Source organism: Bison bison, unplaced genomic scaffold (genome assembly GCF_000754665.1).
Source record: "Bison bison bison isolate TAMUID 2011002044 unplaced genomic scaffold, Bison_UMD1.0 scf7180017864177, whole genome shotgun sequence".
In the NCBI taxonomy this organism is placed as follows: domain Eukaryota; kingdom Metazoa; phylum Chordata; class Mammalia; order Artiodactyla; family Bovidae; genus Bison; species Bison bison.
Genome location: NW_011494749.1, coordinates 2,035,284 through 2,054,069, shown reverse-complemented (window position 1 = coordinate 2,054,069; position 18,786 = coordinate 2,035,284). Strand labels below are relative to the sequence as shown.

The 18,786-nt window shown below is 37.9% G+C and overlaps 1 protein-coding gene across 4 annotated transcripts in view; it reads left to right on the top strand.

Moving 5' to 3' along the window:
- The window catches only part of EML4 (echinoderm microtubule associated protein like 4), a 155,463-nt gene that overhangs the window by 61,608 nt on the left and 75,069 nt on the right, over positions 1-18,786 (top strand). For all 4 annotated transcript variants that reach the window (XM_010842316.1, XM_010842314.1, XM_010842317.1 and 1 more), the window contains exon 2: positions 2,436-2,618. In XM_010842316.1, coding sequence (XP_010840618.1) covers positions 2,436-2,618 — 183 coding nt within the window. The remainder of the gene's footprint in view (positions 1-2,435; positions 2,619-18,786) is intronic.

Sequence of the window (18,786 nt, the reverse complement as noted above, 5' to 3'; positions counted from 1 at the left end):
ACAAACCAAGAACGATGGGCTATACCTCCTCGTCTCCCTCCCTCTCTCCGCTCTCTCTCTCTTTCAAATTTGGGAGGACTCCTTTTGGCCTAACCCATACCCATAACCATTTCTATGGTAGTATTTGAACCTTATGAAATTACCAATAGACATATTTTAACCATCAAAAAAAGCCACTTCATATACATTACCTTAGTAGTAGTGCAGGGTGTTAGAGGAGAAAATGAGGCATCATAGATCCACAGCCCTAATGGAACCTCAAAACCAGTAGAGTTCTGCAAAAAAGCTGTTTTTCTCCTGCCAGAAGAAGGAAAATAGGAAAGTGTTCTAGACAGCCGAATGTTAATATAACACTAACCCTGGTGTGACACATAGAGGATGGATCAGTTAGAGTACAGCTAGTGTGTAGCGTGCATGCTCAGTCATGTCTGACTCTTTGCAACCCCTTGGACTGTACCCCGCCAGACTCCTCTGTCCATGGAATTTTCCAGGCAAGAATACTGGAGTAGATTGCCATTTCCTACTCCAGGGGAATCCTCCTGACCCGGAGATCAAACCCATGTCTCCTGTATTAGCAGGCGGGGTCTTTACCACTGAGCACCTGGGAAGCCTAGAATTCATCTAGACCACTCTGGAAATGAAAAAGACTTCAAATATAAACATTTCTAAAATGAGAAGCTGAATTTTTCTTTCCTTAAGCCTCTCACAGTTTGACAGATCTGCCTTTTATGTAATACATGGGCCTAAAGCTCTCAAATTTTACCTTTTGCACTTTGCTGTTGTATGTTAAACATTTATTGAATGTCAGACACGTCCTGGATACCTTCCGCAAAACAATCATTTAAAGACAAACTGAGACTCAAAGAGATAAAATAACTTGCCTAAGATTACACAACTTATTAATTATGGAACTAGAATTCAAAGTCTAAATTGAAGATAAAACCCAACTTTTCCTTTCATTGCAGTACTTCTCAAAGATTGTCATTGAAATACCTCTAAAGACAGAAGAGAGTACATATGTATGCCTGAGATGTCTGTAGGCACATACGATCTTAAATGAGTGTGTTTGCTACTCTGTAATAAATGGTGATAACTTTGGTTTTTAAATGCTGACGGTTTTGTTGTTGTTGCTGTTTTTTTAGTTAATATATGGCTGGGCTGGGTCTTTGTTGCTGCACGGGCTTTTCTCTAGTTGTGGCGAGTGAGGGCTGTTCTCTGGTTGTGTGCAGGCTTCTCATTGTGGTGGCTTCTCTTGTTGCAGAGCACAGGCTGTAGGGCACACGGACTTCAGTAGTTGTGGCTCATGGGCTCTAGACCACAGGCTCAGTAGTTGTGGCACAAAGGCTTAGTTCCTCCACGGCATGTGGGGTCTTCCTGGATCAGGACTTGAACCAGTGTCTCCTACACTGGTAGGTGGATTCTTTGTCACTGAGCCACCAGGGAAGCCCCCGTTGTTGCTGTTTTTAACTCAGACTTTGAGTTAAATTGTCTGCCTAAGATGTCTGGCACATTATCTCAGTATGAGAAAAATGGCACACTGTGACTTAGCATGTGCTGCAACTAGAGAGTGGCCCACCCAGTATATATCACCCAGGTCAAACCGGTCAGCTGTGAGAACCTCATTTCTTCCATGAATTTTTCTGGTTATAGTGAATTAGCCATTAGCAATTGATCTTTTATACATTTGGATTCAGATTGAACCAACAAGTAGTGTACTCTAAAGGTACACAGCTCTGGAAGTAGTTTGTAATTGTTGTATTACACCTGAACATTATTTTTGTTGTTGTTGTTGTTACATACCTAAGGGAGATACTAGCTATGTGCTTTATAGAAACTATACCTTTTTTTTTTTTTTAAGAGACTTTGAGGCATTGGAAAGAGCAGCAAAAAGTATGTTACTAATTATGTAGCAGTGCTTGGGGGAGGAGGTTGGGAGTATAATAATAAAGACAGAAGTAAAGAATGCTTTCTGGTCATTGATGCTGAAGGTGAGAGGTTCCCAGTTTGATACAAAAATCAAAACTGAAGTGATTTGAACTCCTTATTTTCATAGATAATTATGATAATGATATAATAAGTAAGAAGGATGCTTTGAATAGTTTGCAGTTATGCAAGTTTCCAGATGTCTACAAAGTGGTATATTTAGGGAACATTTTGGTGGAAAAGTTATTAAGGTCGATGGTATCATAAACAAAAAACTTGACCATGAGAAAATTTTCATAGTTTTAATTACACGTCAGCTATGTTAGCTTTTTTGATTTAAATTAGTTCAAGTAGCTATGAAAATCTTTACAGAAGTTAATCTGTGTAAAAATGATTTTCAGTTTTTCTCATCTTTTATAAGAATTATCTGGTATACATTTTCTTATATGTCATTAAATTGTTTCATAAGCAGTTTACTTTAACAAATATTCTGTATTTTCTTATTTTTATAGATGATAGTATTTCCGCTGCAAGTACTTCTGATGTTCAGGATCGCCTCTCAGCCCTTGAGTTACGAGTTCAACAGCAAGAAGATGAAATCACAGTGCTAAAGGCAGCTTTGGCTGATGTTTTGAGGCGTCTTGCCATCTCTGAAGATCATGTAGCCTCGGTGAAAAAATCAGTCCCAAGTAAAGGTAATTTAAGTGTGTTGTAAAGTAGGGAGAATTTTGCTTTTCACACCATTTTCTTTGAAATAATGTATTAAATGTATTTTATCAATGACATTAAGATTGGGAATATAAAACTATAGTTTCTCTTTGGGGTTACATATGACTAGAGTTTATTTTCCATTTCCTTTTTCTTTATTCCCAAGAAATTCTGAAAGTATATTTTAAATTGGGAATTTTTGTGTAATGCCACTAATTGTACTTACTGGCTTTTGTATCATAGTGTTTGTGTGAATTTAGTGTCTTTCAACTGCATAACAAATTTACTTAGAGCACAAACAGAATCATCTGTTTCCCGTAGACTTCACATTGTATGCTGAATATAGCAGATAGGCACTCATCCTAGTAAAATGAACCCTCTTATCATTACAGAAATGATTTACACCATTATAGTTGATTTGGCTTCATGCTAAGCCTTCTCTGGTCATTAGTCAGCAAAGTCTTGAAGAATTTAATTTAAACTCTGAAATTTATTGCCAACCCCAGTTCAATGGAAACTTCAACTTCCAGACTTTGGGAATTTTCAGAGGTTGAAATAAACAGTTATCAGGACCTTGTTGCTCTGAGCTTGGAGCAGATGTCGTGTGCCCTTTCTCTTCTTCCAGCCACCCAGAAGGAATTTTAAATTATTTCACATAATCGAACAATCAAACACATCATTTCATATGTCTCACTGACTTCTTGGTAGAGTAGATGGACATGTTGCAAGAAGGGGGAGCCCTTCCAGGGCCCGAAAGTGGGCTCTTTTCTAACATTCAGAAATGAATTGTCTGAGGAGAGCCACATGCTGACAAAGCAAGAGATTTTATTGGGAAAGGGCACTCTAGCCGAGAACAGTAGTGTAAGGGAACCCAGAAGAACTGCTCTACCACATGGCTCACAGTCTTGGGTTTTATGGTGATGGGATTAGTTCCGGGTTGTCTTTAGCCAGTCATTTGACTCTGAGTCCTTCCTGGTGGTGCGTGCCTTGTTCAGCCAAGATGGATGCCGCAGAGAAGGATTCTGGGAGGTAGTTGGACGTGCGGTGTCACTTTTTAACCTTTCCTGAACTCTCCCTGTTGGTGGTGGCTTATTAGTTCCGTGTTTCTTACCAAGACCACCTGTGGTAAAACAACTCATGCAAATGGTGTGCCTGGCCAGGGTGGGCATTTTCAGTCAGTGTGCTTCCCCTAACAGACATAGGCATAATTATCCCCATTTGGCAACAGAAAAAGAAGATTCATCACCTTATCTCGACTGTAATATGTCAATGCAAATGATTAATCAGAGAGTCTTACGTAACTCCTAGATCTTTAGTAAGTGATTAGATAGTTAACTAGAATGTGAGGAGCAGATTTGGAAGGAAGATTATGAATTCAGTTTCTGAATGTTGAATTTGAGGTACACATGGTGTATGCTGCTGCTAAGGCGCTTCAGTCGTGTCCGACTCTGTGCGACCCCGTAGACGGCAGCCCACCAGGCTCCCCTGTCCCTGGGATTCTCCAGGCAAGAACACTGGAGTGGGTTGCCATTTCCTTCTCCAATGCATGAAAGTGAAAGTGAAATCGCTCAGTCCTGTCCGACTCTAGCGACCCCATGGACTGCAGCCCACCAGGTTCCTCTATCCACGGGATTTTCTAGGCAAAAGTACTGGAGTGGGGTGCCATTGCATTCTCCGACACGTGGTATATAGATAGATATATATTGATAGTGTTCATGCTAGTCTTGGCTAGCAATAAAAACTTGGGAATGTTCAGCTTATGGATGAACATTTCTATGTTGAAGTCATAGAAAGAGGATGTAAAAAAGAAAGTAGCTCAGGGTATTTTTTGGGGGAGCTCCGGTATTTTCAGCATAGCAAAGAAAGAGTGATTCATGTTGCCAGCTGCTACAAAGAGGTCAAGTAAAACAAGGACTGAGAGGTGACCATTGGATTTGATATTTCTGAGAATGTTAGAAAACCTCTCCAAAAGAAATTTTAATAGAGTGATAGTATTACAAATCTAATTGCACTGTTTGAGAAACAAGAATTGAAGAGAATTGTGGAATCAAGAGCTGCAGCTATAGCCAGCTACTCTTTTCAAAAAAATTTGCCTGAGAAGGGAAGATGGTACTTACTAGAAGGATGCTAAATCAAAGGCCAGTTTTAATTTTAATTTTTTAAGATGTTATAGACTTGAGCAGAAAAATATGTTGAGACCAGAAAGGCAGCAGAGAGGAAGATGATATTGGTGGGGGAGGGGTAGTGGTAATTGTGGCAGGTTTCCTGGGAGTTTGAGAAGGGATGTTAAAGGCAGATGAAGAGCTGTTAGTGTTAGATGGAGTAGAGACTACTGCTGAGATAAACTGGGAAGAGATAAAATTCAGTGGAGATTGATGTATGTTCACAGTTGTCAGTGCTGGAAGTTTCATCCCTTATTACTTTCTCCTCAGGAGATAGTCGCTCAGCTCTGGACTGGAACCCACCAGGCTCTGCTGTCCATGGGGTTTTCCAGGCAAGAATATTGGAGTGGGTTGCCATTTCCTTCTCGTGAAGTCCTTTAAGAAACTAAGACAGCTTCTGGGTGATGGACTGAAAAAAGGGAGTAAATGTTAGGAATGGTTAGAGAGTAGAGAATGGAAGGCTACAGAAAGAAGTGCTCAGGGACCCTGGTGTGAAACTTCAGGGGAGAGGCATTCATTCTGCCTGGTTTTCTGATTTACATTCTTACACGTCCCACCCTCCAGCACTCCGGGGCTTGGTGTTAATAGTAGAGAGTTAGATAGCATGCCATTAATACATTTGTCTTACTAACCACCATTAGATAAATATGTCAGTGGTGTGGGATAAGGGGCCCATGTTTGACAAAAGACTTGATTGAAGCCACTCTGGTTGTTAGAAGTGGGTTTTTTATTTTTTGAGAACCAAGTTTGAGGACTGTCAAGATCATGCCAGGGGAAAAAATTTATTTGGTTATAAATTGATTTTTGTAAGAGGATTCTGAAATATTAATTTACAGGAAAGGTAAAACTGTGCATAATGAGAGAAGAACAAGTTTCTCTGCTATACTGGATATGTGTATCCTCAGCTTCTGGCTCTGTATTAAATCCTGTAAGAGAAAGTGACATAGTATTTGGTCATTACCCACAGCATTTTTAAAAACTTATTTTATATAGTTTGTATTAACCTACAATCTTTAAAAAATTTTATTATGCTAAAACAATAATAGATTTTAATCTTGTTTTGAGGAAAAATTAAAAGTGTTTTCTCCCATTATTGATTTACTAAGGTATTTTAGTAAAGAAAAATTTATAGAGAAATTTAAAGACTGTTCTTTTTTTAATTTGGCGTGTAGATGATACTTTATATAATACATAAGTTATTTAGCATCTACTTATTTCAGTTTCATGAAATACAAATACAATAGCTGTAGTCCCTATCCCCAGGAATATATTTTTGTAAACTGTCTTTTTTTAACTGTCCTTCATTATTTCTTTATATCTAAAGTGAGTTTAGGATCAGCTTTGTTACAGGCTCTTCAGTGGAGATTTATCCAGTTCTGGAACCATCTGCAGTTTCTACATTGGAACTTTTCCTTCCACATAGTACTGATTATTAATTCTTATTAATAACTATTAGTTAGATAATAAGTTTCTTTCCATTAATTCTATGTCTTAAGTTTACTTTGACTGCCATTCTTATAATATGCTGATATGGTTCACTTTTTGAAATGGGGTTCACTAGTGAATATTCTTTAAGTTACTTTGTTACCTTAGACACAGACTTTGAATTGCTGGCTATAAAATGGATTGATGGGGGAGGATTGATTATATAATAATTTGGGGAAATACTAATTAAGAAATGAGCATAATTAAGAATTTATTACTGTTTCCCATTAGGGAAAAAATTTGCCTGACCATTTGTTTTCTAATATTGATACTAAAACATCAAGAGAAATACATAAAGTTTTGTTAATTTTATTTGCAATTCTGAGCCACTTTATCTTGAAATTTATATGTATTATAGTATAGAAAGTAATTGACAAATGTTAAGTGAATTTTGCTGTTGTCATTTGTATATAACCTTAAAAAGATCAACTATCAGTTTTGACATAAAACAGTTAATATATTGATGCTATAAATATTTGGAATAAACACTTAAAGTGTTTTCTAACAAATGCAAAAAAGTTTTAGAAAAAATTTTGAAAAAGCAGTGAAATTATTTTGCAGGGATTTCGTATTTTTTCTTTCAATTTAAAAGTAAATGATTTGAAATTAATGTTATATGTGAATTATACCTCAATTTTAAAAAAATAGTGAAATCATTCCTGATACTATAGTATAGCTTTACACATGAAATTTTTTAGTCCCTTGCAAAATGAGGATTTGTAGTATTCACTTTCACACAAATTACTGCAGGGCAGTAATCATTACCATCTTCTTAAGATATTTAGAACTTCTAGAGGGCTTTTCTTTAGAGGTAAGAGTAAACTACAAGAGATAAGTAGGTAATAAGATTTTATGAAGTTATGATCAGAAGTATAGGTCAACTTCCTTATTATTGAAGACAACTATTACATGCTTTTGCTAGATGGTGGTGATATGGAAACATGACTTGGCTGCAGGTATGGCTAAAACTAAATGTGTATGCTAATGGTTTAATGACATTGTCTGCCACTTCATAGTAGTATTGCCATTCAGTTAATGCCAGAATCAGAAACACACCTAACTGGTCATTTTAGTCTTTTTAGTCCTGTTCTTTTAGTTTGTCCTCTCCACTATGCCAGCAGTATTAAAAGCTAAACCTCATTTTTTCTTTAACATATTATGTCAGACACTTAACTGAGGTAGAAAGTTTTCCCAATAGTTTTTAAAGTGGCCAGTCATTTAAATTTCTCATATACCTTCTCTTCTGTTGGAGAATTCTTTCCTTTTGACGACATATGTTCATAATATATACACCAGTTGCAACTGAATCCTTGCCAAAAAAAAAAAAAAAATTACCTGTACTTTGGAGCAAAAGGGAAGGCCCAGGGAACACTCTGGCAGTTTTAACTGCCAGGAAGACAAATTATGTCACAGCTGGTGCCTGGGAAACCCATTAAGACCTCTTGGGGTGACCAAATGAATGTAATTTGAGAATATAGCCCAGTGGCAATATGTGAAGACAAGCTGTTAGTACACAATGGTATAGAAGCTCATGAGTCAAATTATCTAAAGGTGGGAAACCGTCATTTTAAACCAGGAAACTGCTGGTAAATCAGAAAAATCAAGCATTATGACTGCTGCTTGAGAAATGAGAGAACGCAGAGGCAAAATTGAAATTTAGAGGATGTCAGTTTTCTAAAAAAAGCATTCCTAATTATGCAGAATCTAGGATAGTATACAGGCACAGATCTGTATCATTTGGCTTTTACTGTAAATAACATTTGGGAGAAGACAGAGATGGTTATGAGTTTGCTGATAATGTTGTTAATAAGTAAATTCCTTTAATCAGGTTAGGAGGAGTGAATTTCCTTGGTGGGGCCCTTGAGCTAAAATGATTCATGATTGTGGTAGGGGATGGGAGAGTATCTTATTTTGACAACACATCAAAGACTTCTAAGCTGCTCTTTGTATGTGAAAATAAATGAGTGGATATTGCCTCAGACAAGGCAGCAGTTACCATTTACAGAACTCCATTTCTCCATGAGAGTCAAATACTCTTTGGTCATTTCTACTCAGAACACCCTTTAAAAAATTAATGGCCAAGAGTTAAGACTAAAGTACACCTTCCTGTGAGACAAGAGAAAAGGAGAAAAGTACAGATAAAATTCCAAATGGAAGAGATAAAATTTGTTAAAGTACATGTAGTCCTCAATCTTTTTAAAGAATGAAGCAAAGTTTAACCAGTTGAAAAAGGTGGCAGGGAGCTTGAAAATGTGAAGAGAGTGGAAGAGGTGAGCGTGAACTAAAAGTTTCATCATAGACCGTCTTTACCCTTCTCCTCCTCAAAAATTTTCTCATCCTTTAGGGCCTCAAATGAATTCCTGAAAATGATCTGTTTTGGTCTCTTTTTGGAGTTGTTTAAAATTTTATTATGTGGTTCTGTTGGTGTATATATATACTTGTTGCTCCTGCGAGATTATAAACTATTTGGAGGCAGGGACAGTTTCTTACATAACTAGGCTTGGGGTGACTCAATAAATGCTTGTTAAAAGAAATGCAGGAAGAAGAAAGCTATAGAGTAGGAAGTTATTTTATAAGTTAGTCTTTGGATGGAGGGATTGGGATAGATGCAAGAATAAGAGGATGTTACAGATGAGGGTAGCAAGATGCATTTCAGATTTGCAACACTTACAACAGTCCCTAGTTATAAGTTTACTGTGTGAGTGTAGCGTTCAGTGAAATTCATTAGTATTTAGGAACTGGTAGGCTAAAACCTCAGACAGATCATCTGCTTAGGTTTGTATCAAGAAATATAAACAATGATGATTAGCATCCTTATGTCACAATAAAGTAAAATAAAGTATAAAATTTATTCATTGTCCTTCAACCCTGGCCTTATGATGGTTAAAACTGAAATTGTAATTAAAACTGAATTAGTACCTTCTTGGTTTATAGGCTTTTAGCCTAATTTCTCTTATTTGAACTGGATTTCTGCTCAGAAATAGGACTACTTTTGTACCTTTGGTTACTAGAGGTCACTGTTGCTTCCAGTCTTCCAGTCTTGTAGGCTAATCTTTGAGAGGCTTGTGGCTCAGACTTTATAATGTCCAAGCCTTGGGGGAAGGGGGGTGGTGTGTGTGTGTGTATATATATATATATTTTTTTTTTTTTTTTAAACATACGTGTGTGTGTGTGTAGCTGATGATGCATTTTAGTCATACATTTGTGTAACTGAAATCATTTTTATACTCCTTTCTTCCAGTTAGGTTCTTAATATTCTAAATTTTAAAGAATACATTTTAGACTTCTCAGGCAAAAAACAAGCCTCCACTCACAGTTCTTTTTGTTTTTTGCCTCTGCTTTACATAACTCATTGCTTCTACTATGGGAGATCATTCACTCTTTTATCCAAATACTGAGGATTCCTGGCATTAAGAGTTACTTGGAATTAAACTGTAGGATGGACAGTGACCACAAAAATCTTTTGGTCTCTTCTTGCTACTTAATGTAAGTGTCTGGGGACCTTGATGATTTAGTACTATTCTCTGCTTAGAATTTTCTTTTCCCCTACTCCCGTCTGGTGAATTCCTATCTGTTATCCTGACATAGCTGAAAATGTCACTCTCCATAAAATAGAGTTACTTCTTTCCACTTATTACCTAACCATTACTTCTCCCTGGACTCATATCTTGATTTCATTCTCTAATATAATCTTGAACAAGTTAATAATGTCTCTAGGCCTCGGTTATTTCATCAACAAAACTTGAATGATAATAGTATATCCTTTTTAGGATTATAGTGAAGATTAAAGGACATAATAATTATAAAACACTTAGGATAACAATATTTAGCAAGTGCTTGATAATTAATATTAATACTCTTCTATACCATTTACTGTATTGTATCTCTTTCCTTCATCTTTTCAATGCACCAATCACTATTTTAGGTGCTAGAGACTGAAGAAATAAAAAAGGCACTGACTTCGCTTCCACGGGGCCTTAGGTAAAGTGAGAAGATAGCTAAGTCAATAATTATGAAAACTATACAATAATTGATATTAAAAAGGTAAATTTAGGGTATTGTTGGGAGCACCTGATGCTGAGGCTGAAACTCCTTTGGCTACCTCATGTGAAGAGTTGACTCACTGGAAAAGACCCTGATGCTGGGAGGGATTGGGGGCAGGAGGAGAAGGGGACGACAGAGGATGAGATGGCTGGATGGCATCACTGACTCGATGGACGTGAGTCTGAGTGAACTCCAGGAGTTGATGATGGACAGGGAGGCCTGGTGTGCTGCGATGCATGGGGTGGCAAAGAGTCGGACACGACTGAGCTGACTGAACTGGGAGCACCTAACTGAAACTGGAGTCGAAGATTCCTTGCAGAAGGTGACATCAGCATTCATCTTCCTTTATGAGCCTAACATCCACCTACTGGTACCAGTTCCCAAATTGTTAATCTATATTCTAGACTTGAGCAGTTAAGAATTACTAGATTGTTCTGCTTCTATGTCCCTCAGAATTCATAAATGTAAAATGTCCCCAAGCTGAAATCATTATCTTTTAAGACCTAAATATTTCTTACAACTTCCTTTTCCTTTCCATTTATGCTGCTGCTGCTGCGTCGCTTCAGTCGTGTCCGACTCTGTGCGACCCCAGAGACGGCAGCCCACCAGGCTCCCCCGTCCCTGGGATTCTCCAGGCAAGAACACTGGAGTGGGTTGCCATTTCCTTCTCCAATGCATGAAAGTGAAAAGTGAAAGTGAAGTCGCTCAGTCGTGTCAGACCCTCAGCGACCCCATGGACTGCAGCCTACCAGGCTCCTCCATCCATGGGATTTTCCAGGCAAGAGTACTGGAGTGGGGTGCCATTGCCTTCTCCATTTACCTGGCTACCTCTTACTTATTCTTTAAGGCTGTTCTGCATTTTTTCTAAGAAGCCCTTCTTGGGCTCTGTGTCTCTAATCATCCTTACAGAATTGTGTGTCTTTTCTCTGTACTTGTATGATACTCTGTTCATTTCATTTTGTTGCTGTACTTACTTTATGTTTTCAGTGCTAGTGTGATTTTCTTGCAAGATTTTAATTCCCTGATGCTCGTGGCTCCCTTATATTCTCTTGTAAACACAAAGCTAGGATAATAATAGTCCTTGAGTAAATATTTGATGGGTAAATGGATAATGAATATATGTTAATGTAGGCAAGCAGAGGTGACTAGTGTATTACAGAGAGAAGGACCATCCAGGAGCAAAGTGCAGAGGAGTAAAAAGTACTTAGTTTGAAAGTTTAAAATAAACAGAAGTATGAGGTGTGAAAGTTGGGAGTGTCAAAAATGAGCTTCAACTGGTGAAGAGAGCCCATAGTGAAAGATTTTCTTATGCCTTGCTAAGGAATTTAGTTTTTATCCTGAGGACACTGGAGAGCCGTTAAAGGATTTTAAATTAAGTAACGACAGGTAGATTTACACTAATCCATTAATTCTAAGATGGCTGTGTTTCTTGCGTTTTAACATCTCTGGAATTGCAGTGTATCTTACTGTTGATTGTGTCTTACAGTTCTTATAAGCAACACTTCTTTCTGGTGCTGTTCATGATAATGGTATATATTACAGTTGATGGCATGTTCAATTCAAAGACACATAGCATGTTTTAGAAAGATTTCTGACACAGTGTACAGGATGTTTTAAGAACAAGGTCATAACAGTGCCAGAAGGGAGAATAGAGATAAACTAATCATAATCCAGAAGAGAAGTTTGAGGCAGTACTGGTGAAGAATGCATTCATTTAGTCGCTTAGATAGTAAGTGTTCTCTAGGATTCAAGCAGAATGCTAAGCATGGTGATACAGATAAGAATCATACAACAAGTAAGAGTTCCAGCTAGAGTTACAGGTTGTTATAAATGGTTTAAGTAAAAATGGATCATAGACCTCAGTGTGAGGACTAAAGCCATTAAAACTTCCATTAAAAAAATACAGAGTAGGAGCAAATCTTAGTGTCCTTGGTTTGGCAAAGATGTCTTTTCGTTTGGCAAAGATATCTTAAATAGGACACAGTGAGTGCAAATAATAGAAAACTCAGTTATTTGAACTTCATTAGAGTTTTTAATGTTTTTAGACTTTGGCTCAGACCATGAACTCCTTATTGCCAAATTCAGACTTAAATTGAAGAAAGTAGGGAAAACCACTAGACCATTCAGGTATAACCTAATCAAATCCTTTATGATTATACAGTGGAAGTGAGAAATAGATTTAAGGGCCTAGATCTGATAGAGTGCCTGATGAAATATGGAATGAGGTTCGTGACATTGTACAGGAGACAGGGATCAAGACCATCCCCATGGAAAAGAAATGCAAAAAAGCAAAATGGCTGTCTGGGGAGGCCTTACACATAGCTGTGAAAAGAAGAGAAGGGAAAAGCAAAGGAGAAAAGGAAAGATATAAACATCTGAATGCAAGGTTCCAAAGAATAGCAAGAAGAGATAAGAAAGCCTTCTTCAGCGATCAATGCAAAGAAATAGAGGAAAACAACAGAATGGGAAAGACTAGGGATCTCTTCAAGAAAATCAGAGATACCAAAGGAACATTTCATGCAAAGATGGGCTCGATAAAGGACAGAAATGGTATGGACCTAACGGAAGCAGAAGATATTAAGAAGAGATGGCAAGAATACACAGAAGAACGGTACAAAAAAGATCTTCACGACCCAGATAATCATGATGGTGTGATCACTGACCTAGAGCCAGACATCCTGGAATGTGAAGTCAAGTGGGCCTTAGAAAGCATCACTATGAACAAAGCTAGTGGAGGTGATAGAATTCCATCCTGGAAGATGATGCTGTGAAAGTGCTGCACTCAATATGCCAGCAAATTTGGAAAACTCAGCAGTGGCCACAGGACTGGAAAAGGTCAGTTTTCATTCCAATCCCAAAGAAAGGCAATGCCAAAGAATGCTCAAACTACCACACAATTGCACTCATCTCACACGCTAGTAAAGTAATGCTCAAAATTCTCCAAGCCAGGCTTCAGCAATATGTGAACCGTGAACTTCCTGATGTTCAAGCTGGTTTTAGAAAAGGCAGAAGAACCAGAGATCAAATTGCCAACATCTGCTGGATCATCGAAAAAGCAAAAGAGTTCCAGAAACACATCTGTTTCTGCTTTATTGACTATGCCAAAGCCTTTGACTGTGTGGATCACAATCAACTGTGGGAAATTCTGAAAGAGATGGGAATACCAGACCACCTGACCTGCCTCTTGAGAAATTTGTATGCAGGTCAGGAAGCAACAGTTAGAACTGGACATGGGACAACAGACTGGTTCCAAATAGGAAAAGGAGTACGTCAAGGCTGTATATTGTCACCGTGTTTATTTAACTTCTATGCAGAGTACATCATGAGAAACTCTGGACTGGAAGAAACACAAGCTGGAATCAAGATTGCCGGGAGAAATATCAATAACCTCAGATATGCAGATGACACCACCCTTATGGCAGAAAGTGAAGAGGAACTCAAAAGCCTCTTGATGAAAGTGAAAGTGGAGAGTGAAAAAGTTGGCTTAAAGCTCAACATTCAGGAAACGAAGATCATGGCATCTGGTCCCATCACTTCATGGGAAATAGATGGGGAAACAGTGGAAACAGTGTCAGACTTCATTTTTCTGGGCTCCAAAATCACTGCAGATGGTGACTGCAGCCATGAAATTAAAAGATGCTTACTCCTTGGAAGGAAAGTTATGACCAACCTAGATAGCATATTCAAAAGCAGAGACATTACTTTGCCAACAAAGGTTCGTCTAGTCAAGGCTATGGTTTTTCCTGTGGTCATGTATGGATGTGAGAGTTGGACTGTGAAGAAGGCTGAGCACTGAAGAATTGATGCTTTTGAACTGTGGTTTGTAGAGGACTCTTGAGAGTCCCTTGGACTGCAAGGAGATCCAGCCAGTCCATTCTGAAGGAGATCAGCCCTGGGATTTCTTTGGAAGGACTGATGCTGAAGCTGAAATTCCAGTACTTTGGCCACCTCATGCGAAGAGTTGACTCATTGGAAAAGACTCTGATGCTGGGAGGGATTAGGGGCAAGAGGAGAAGGGGACGACAGAGGATGAGATGGTTGGATGGCATCACTGACTCGATGGACGTGAATCTGAGTGAACTCCGGGAGTTGGTGATGGACAGGGAGGCCTGGCGTGGTGTGATTCATGGGTCGCAAAGAGTCGGACACGACTGAGCGACTGATCTGATCTGATCTGAGAGTTTTTAAGTCTCTTCTTCCAAAGACTGTCTTGAAAATAAATGTATCTACCTTTGAGAAATGAAAGCATGTGTCCACTCAAAGACTTGTACAGTTTTGTTCATTGTAGCTTTATTTGTAATATAGAAAACTGGAAACAATCCAAATGCCAACAAGTAAATGAATAAGTGAATTAAAACCTTGTGATATCCGTATGATGGGATAGTATTGAACTATAGAAAAGACTAATCTGCTGATACACTTACCAACTCAGATGAACCTCAAAATAATAATGCTGAATTTTAAAAGGCAGGCAAAGGAGATATACACTGTATTATTCCATTTATATAAAATTCTAGAAAATGCAGACTATAGTGATAGGAAGTAGATCAGTGGTTGCCTGTGGACAAGAGTGAGGGAGAGAGCAATGAGTCACAGAGGGACAGAAGGACACTTTAGAGAATGATGGCCACATTCATTATCCTGATTGTTACGATTGTTTCACAGGGACATAGGTATGAAAAACTTAGTATTAATAAATTGTACCCTTTATGTGGGCTTCCCTCGTAGCTCAGTTAGTAAAGAATCTGCCTGCAATGCAGGAGATCTGGGTTTGATTCCTGGGTTGGAAAGATGCCCTGTAGAAGGAAATGGCAATCCACTCCAGTATTCTTGCCTAGAAGATCCCATGGACAGAGGAGCCTGACAGGCTACACACTTTATGTGTAACTTATTGCATGCCAATTTTCTCTGAACAGAACTGGAGGGAAAATTTTTTTTTTTTTTAAGAATGGTAGATGCCACAGAGCTCTTAGTCACCTGTTCATTGCCATTGAACGTTGGCAGTAAGGATGTGGAGGAATCGAAACTGATGTCTTATTTTCTGATTTGTATAGTGAATGGCTGTTAATGTCTTTCACCATGAATAAGATGTATCACAGAGTCCTGGTTTTTAATTGTTTTTTGTTTGGTGCACATAAGTTCATGAGGAGGTATTCAATAGCAGTTAGATGTAAAAAATTGTAAAAAGGGTTTGATGGTGTCAAGATAACTGAAGGTCAAAATATAAAATCTGAGCAAGAAAAGAATATCCAGCAAATGAGAGTGAGAAGAAATCAGATCTAAGAAGAAATTCAGGCAAGGGCAGTGTCCTAGAAGCTAAGGACGTGTCATTGCCTAAATACTATTCTTTCCTGAAAGATTAACAGTAGTATTAGATGCTGAAGAAAAGTTAAGCAAGATAACGACTGAAAAATATTCATTGAATTTAGTGAAAAAGAAGTCACGGGTGATCTTCTCAAGAAAAGTTTCTGTAAAGTGGTTAGATGATAACTAGGTTGTAGAGGCTGAGATGAAGATTGGAAAGTGTAGACTACTGGCTGTTTTCCAAATATTAAACTTGGAATGGAGGTGGGTGGGTGCATGTGTCAGGGTTGGGATAATTAGGGGAAATGCAGAATCAAGAGTTGTTTTGAGTATACAGTCATCCATTAGTATTCTTAGGAGATTCATTCCAGGACACCTGAGGGGAATGCTCAAAATGCAAAGACACTTAAGTCCCTAATAAAATGGCATAGTACAGTTGGCCCACGGACTTGAGTGCCTGTGGATTTTCATATCTGTGGGAGAGGGAGGATGTCCCAGAACCAGTCTCCCATGGATGCCAAAGGACAGCTGGATGTATTTATGAATTATACATACCAAGTTGTATATGTATACTTTGAACAATGCTAATAAAGTTGTTGGTGTTTAGCAAGTGGAATATATACAGTTATTAAATTCTAAATGAGTTACAGAGGACTTAACTACTCTTCGTGCCAATTGTGACCATAATCAGACTAAAACTAAAGAGAGTATCCCATTTATACTAACTGGGAGAATGTATTTGTTTTTCTTTTGGAGATAATTGCTAGCTTAGTGTGTATGAAATACTAAGTCTTCTTTCTCCTTGAGGTAAAAGAACATGAAGTAGCTTTTCTCTGTTTACATATTTGTATGAGAAGTTCTAAAATAATTGAAAACAAAATTCAGGGGGCTTCCCTGGCGGTCCAGTGGTTAAGACTTATGACACAGGGGATATGGGTTCAATCTCTGGTTGGGGAGATAAAAATCTCACATGCCTTGGGGTCAAAAAAAAAAAAAAAACCCAAAAAACATAAAACAGAAGCAATATTTAACAAATTCAATAGACTTAAAGACAAAATTTAAAAATAAGTGTTGATTAGTGGCCTGTCTCACTGCTGCACTCCAGTTTTTCAGAAAGAGAACATTAATGTATAATTCCTTCCTGAAAGGTTTAATATCATGTGTATATTGGCAGGATTCTGATAAAGATATTAAAAATATAATAAAATGATTTGTACTTCTGTCTGTGGTGTAGCTCCAAAACTTCTCCAGTGTTTTAAATTTTGTTCTTGTTTACTCATGCTTATACAATCAACCAGATTCAATGAGAGTTCAGGTTAGGCTAAAGATTTGTCATTTTCAACGTAGAGTACTTGATAATTTTCAGTCATATAGTATGTTTTTTGAGACCTACCATCTTATTCATATCAGCATCTTCATTTTTCTATTTTTCATTTATTTTACATAATTAAGATAATAACTAGATAATTACAAAGATATTTCAACTTTTAAAATTGTTATTACTCTGTATACTTTATAACTGACTTAGTACTTGGATACCTTTATAGTGAATAATAAAAAGGAAGCCATTATATTAACATATATACCTCAAAGTGGCCAATACATCATAATATATCTTGTCTTTTTGAAGTAAGTATCTAGGATGTGACAAGAGAGCCTTCTGATACTGATGAAAACTGTAAGGTATAACACTGCCATCTAATCATGTGGAGATGAATGGTAGTTTCACAAGATACCTTGAAGTATTTGAAGAATTGAATAGTAAACTGGAGGACTTCGAAACATTGATGATATGTTGATTTTTTTTAACATTTTTTTATTGTAAAATACATAGCATAAAATTTACTACTTTAACCATTTTTAGGTATACAGTTCAGTGGCATTAACTACATTCACATTGGTTGTATAACCATCACCACCATCCATCTCTGCTGCTACTAAGTCGCTTCAGTCGTGTCCAACTCTGTACGACCCCATAGATCTCTAGAACTCTCTTATCTTCCCAAACTGAGCTGTGCATCCATCTACTCCTTTCCTTGTCCCCCACCCCCATTTTTTTTTTAAGAAACTACCATTTTATTTTCTGTTTGTATGAATTTAACTCCTCCAGGTATCTAGTATAATTGAAATATGACAGTTGCCCGTTTCTTCTTATCTGGTCTATTTCACTTTGAATAATGTCTTCAAGGTTCATCCGTGTTATAACATGTTTTACAATTTCATTTCTTTATTAGGCTAACTAATATCCCATTGTATGTGTGTGTGTGTGTGTATATATATATTTGTCATTTGTCATTCATTTGTCAATGGATATTTGGGTCAGTTCAGTTCAGTCACTCAGTCCTGTCTGACTCTTGGTGAACCCATGGCCTCCCTGTCCATCACCAACTCCCATAGTTTACTCAAACTCATGCCCATTGAGTGGGTGATGCCATCCAACCCTCTCATCCTCTGTCATCCCTTTCTCCTCCTGCCTTCAATCTTTCCCAGCATCAGGGTCTTTTCAAATGAGTCAGTTCTGTGCCTCAGGTGGCCAGAGTATTGGAGTTTCAGCTTCAGCATCAGTCCTTCCAATGAACACCCAGGACTGATTTCCTTTAGGATGGATTGGTTGGATCATGCAGTCCAAGGAACTCTCAAGAGTCTTCTCCAGCACCACAGTTCAAAAGCATTAATTCTTCGGCACTCACCTTTCTTTATAGTCCAACTCTCACATCCATACATGACTACTGGAAAAACCATAGCCTTGACTAGACCAACCTTTGTTGGCAAAGTAATGTCTCTGCTTTTTAATATGCTGTCTAGGTTGGTCATACTTTTCTTCCAAGGAGCAAGCACCTTTTAATTTCATGGCTGCAGTCACCATCTGCAGTGATTTTGGAGCCCCCAAAAATAAAGTCTGCCATTGTTTCCACTGTTTCCCTATCTATTTGCCATGAAGTGATGGGACCAGATGCCGTAATCTTAGTTTTCAAGTGTTGAGTTTTAAGCCAACTTTTTCACTCTCCTCTTTCACTTTCATTAAGAGTCTCTTTACTTCTTCACTTTCTACCATAAGAGTGGTATCATCTGCATATCTGAGGTTATTGATATTTCTCCCGGCAATCTTGATTCCAGCTTGTGCTTCTTCCAGCCCAGCGTTTCTCATGATATACTCTGC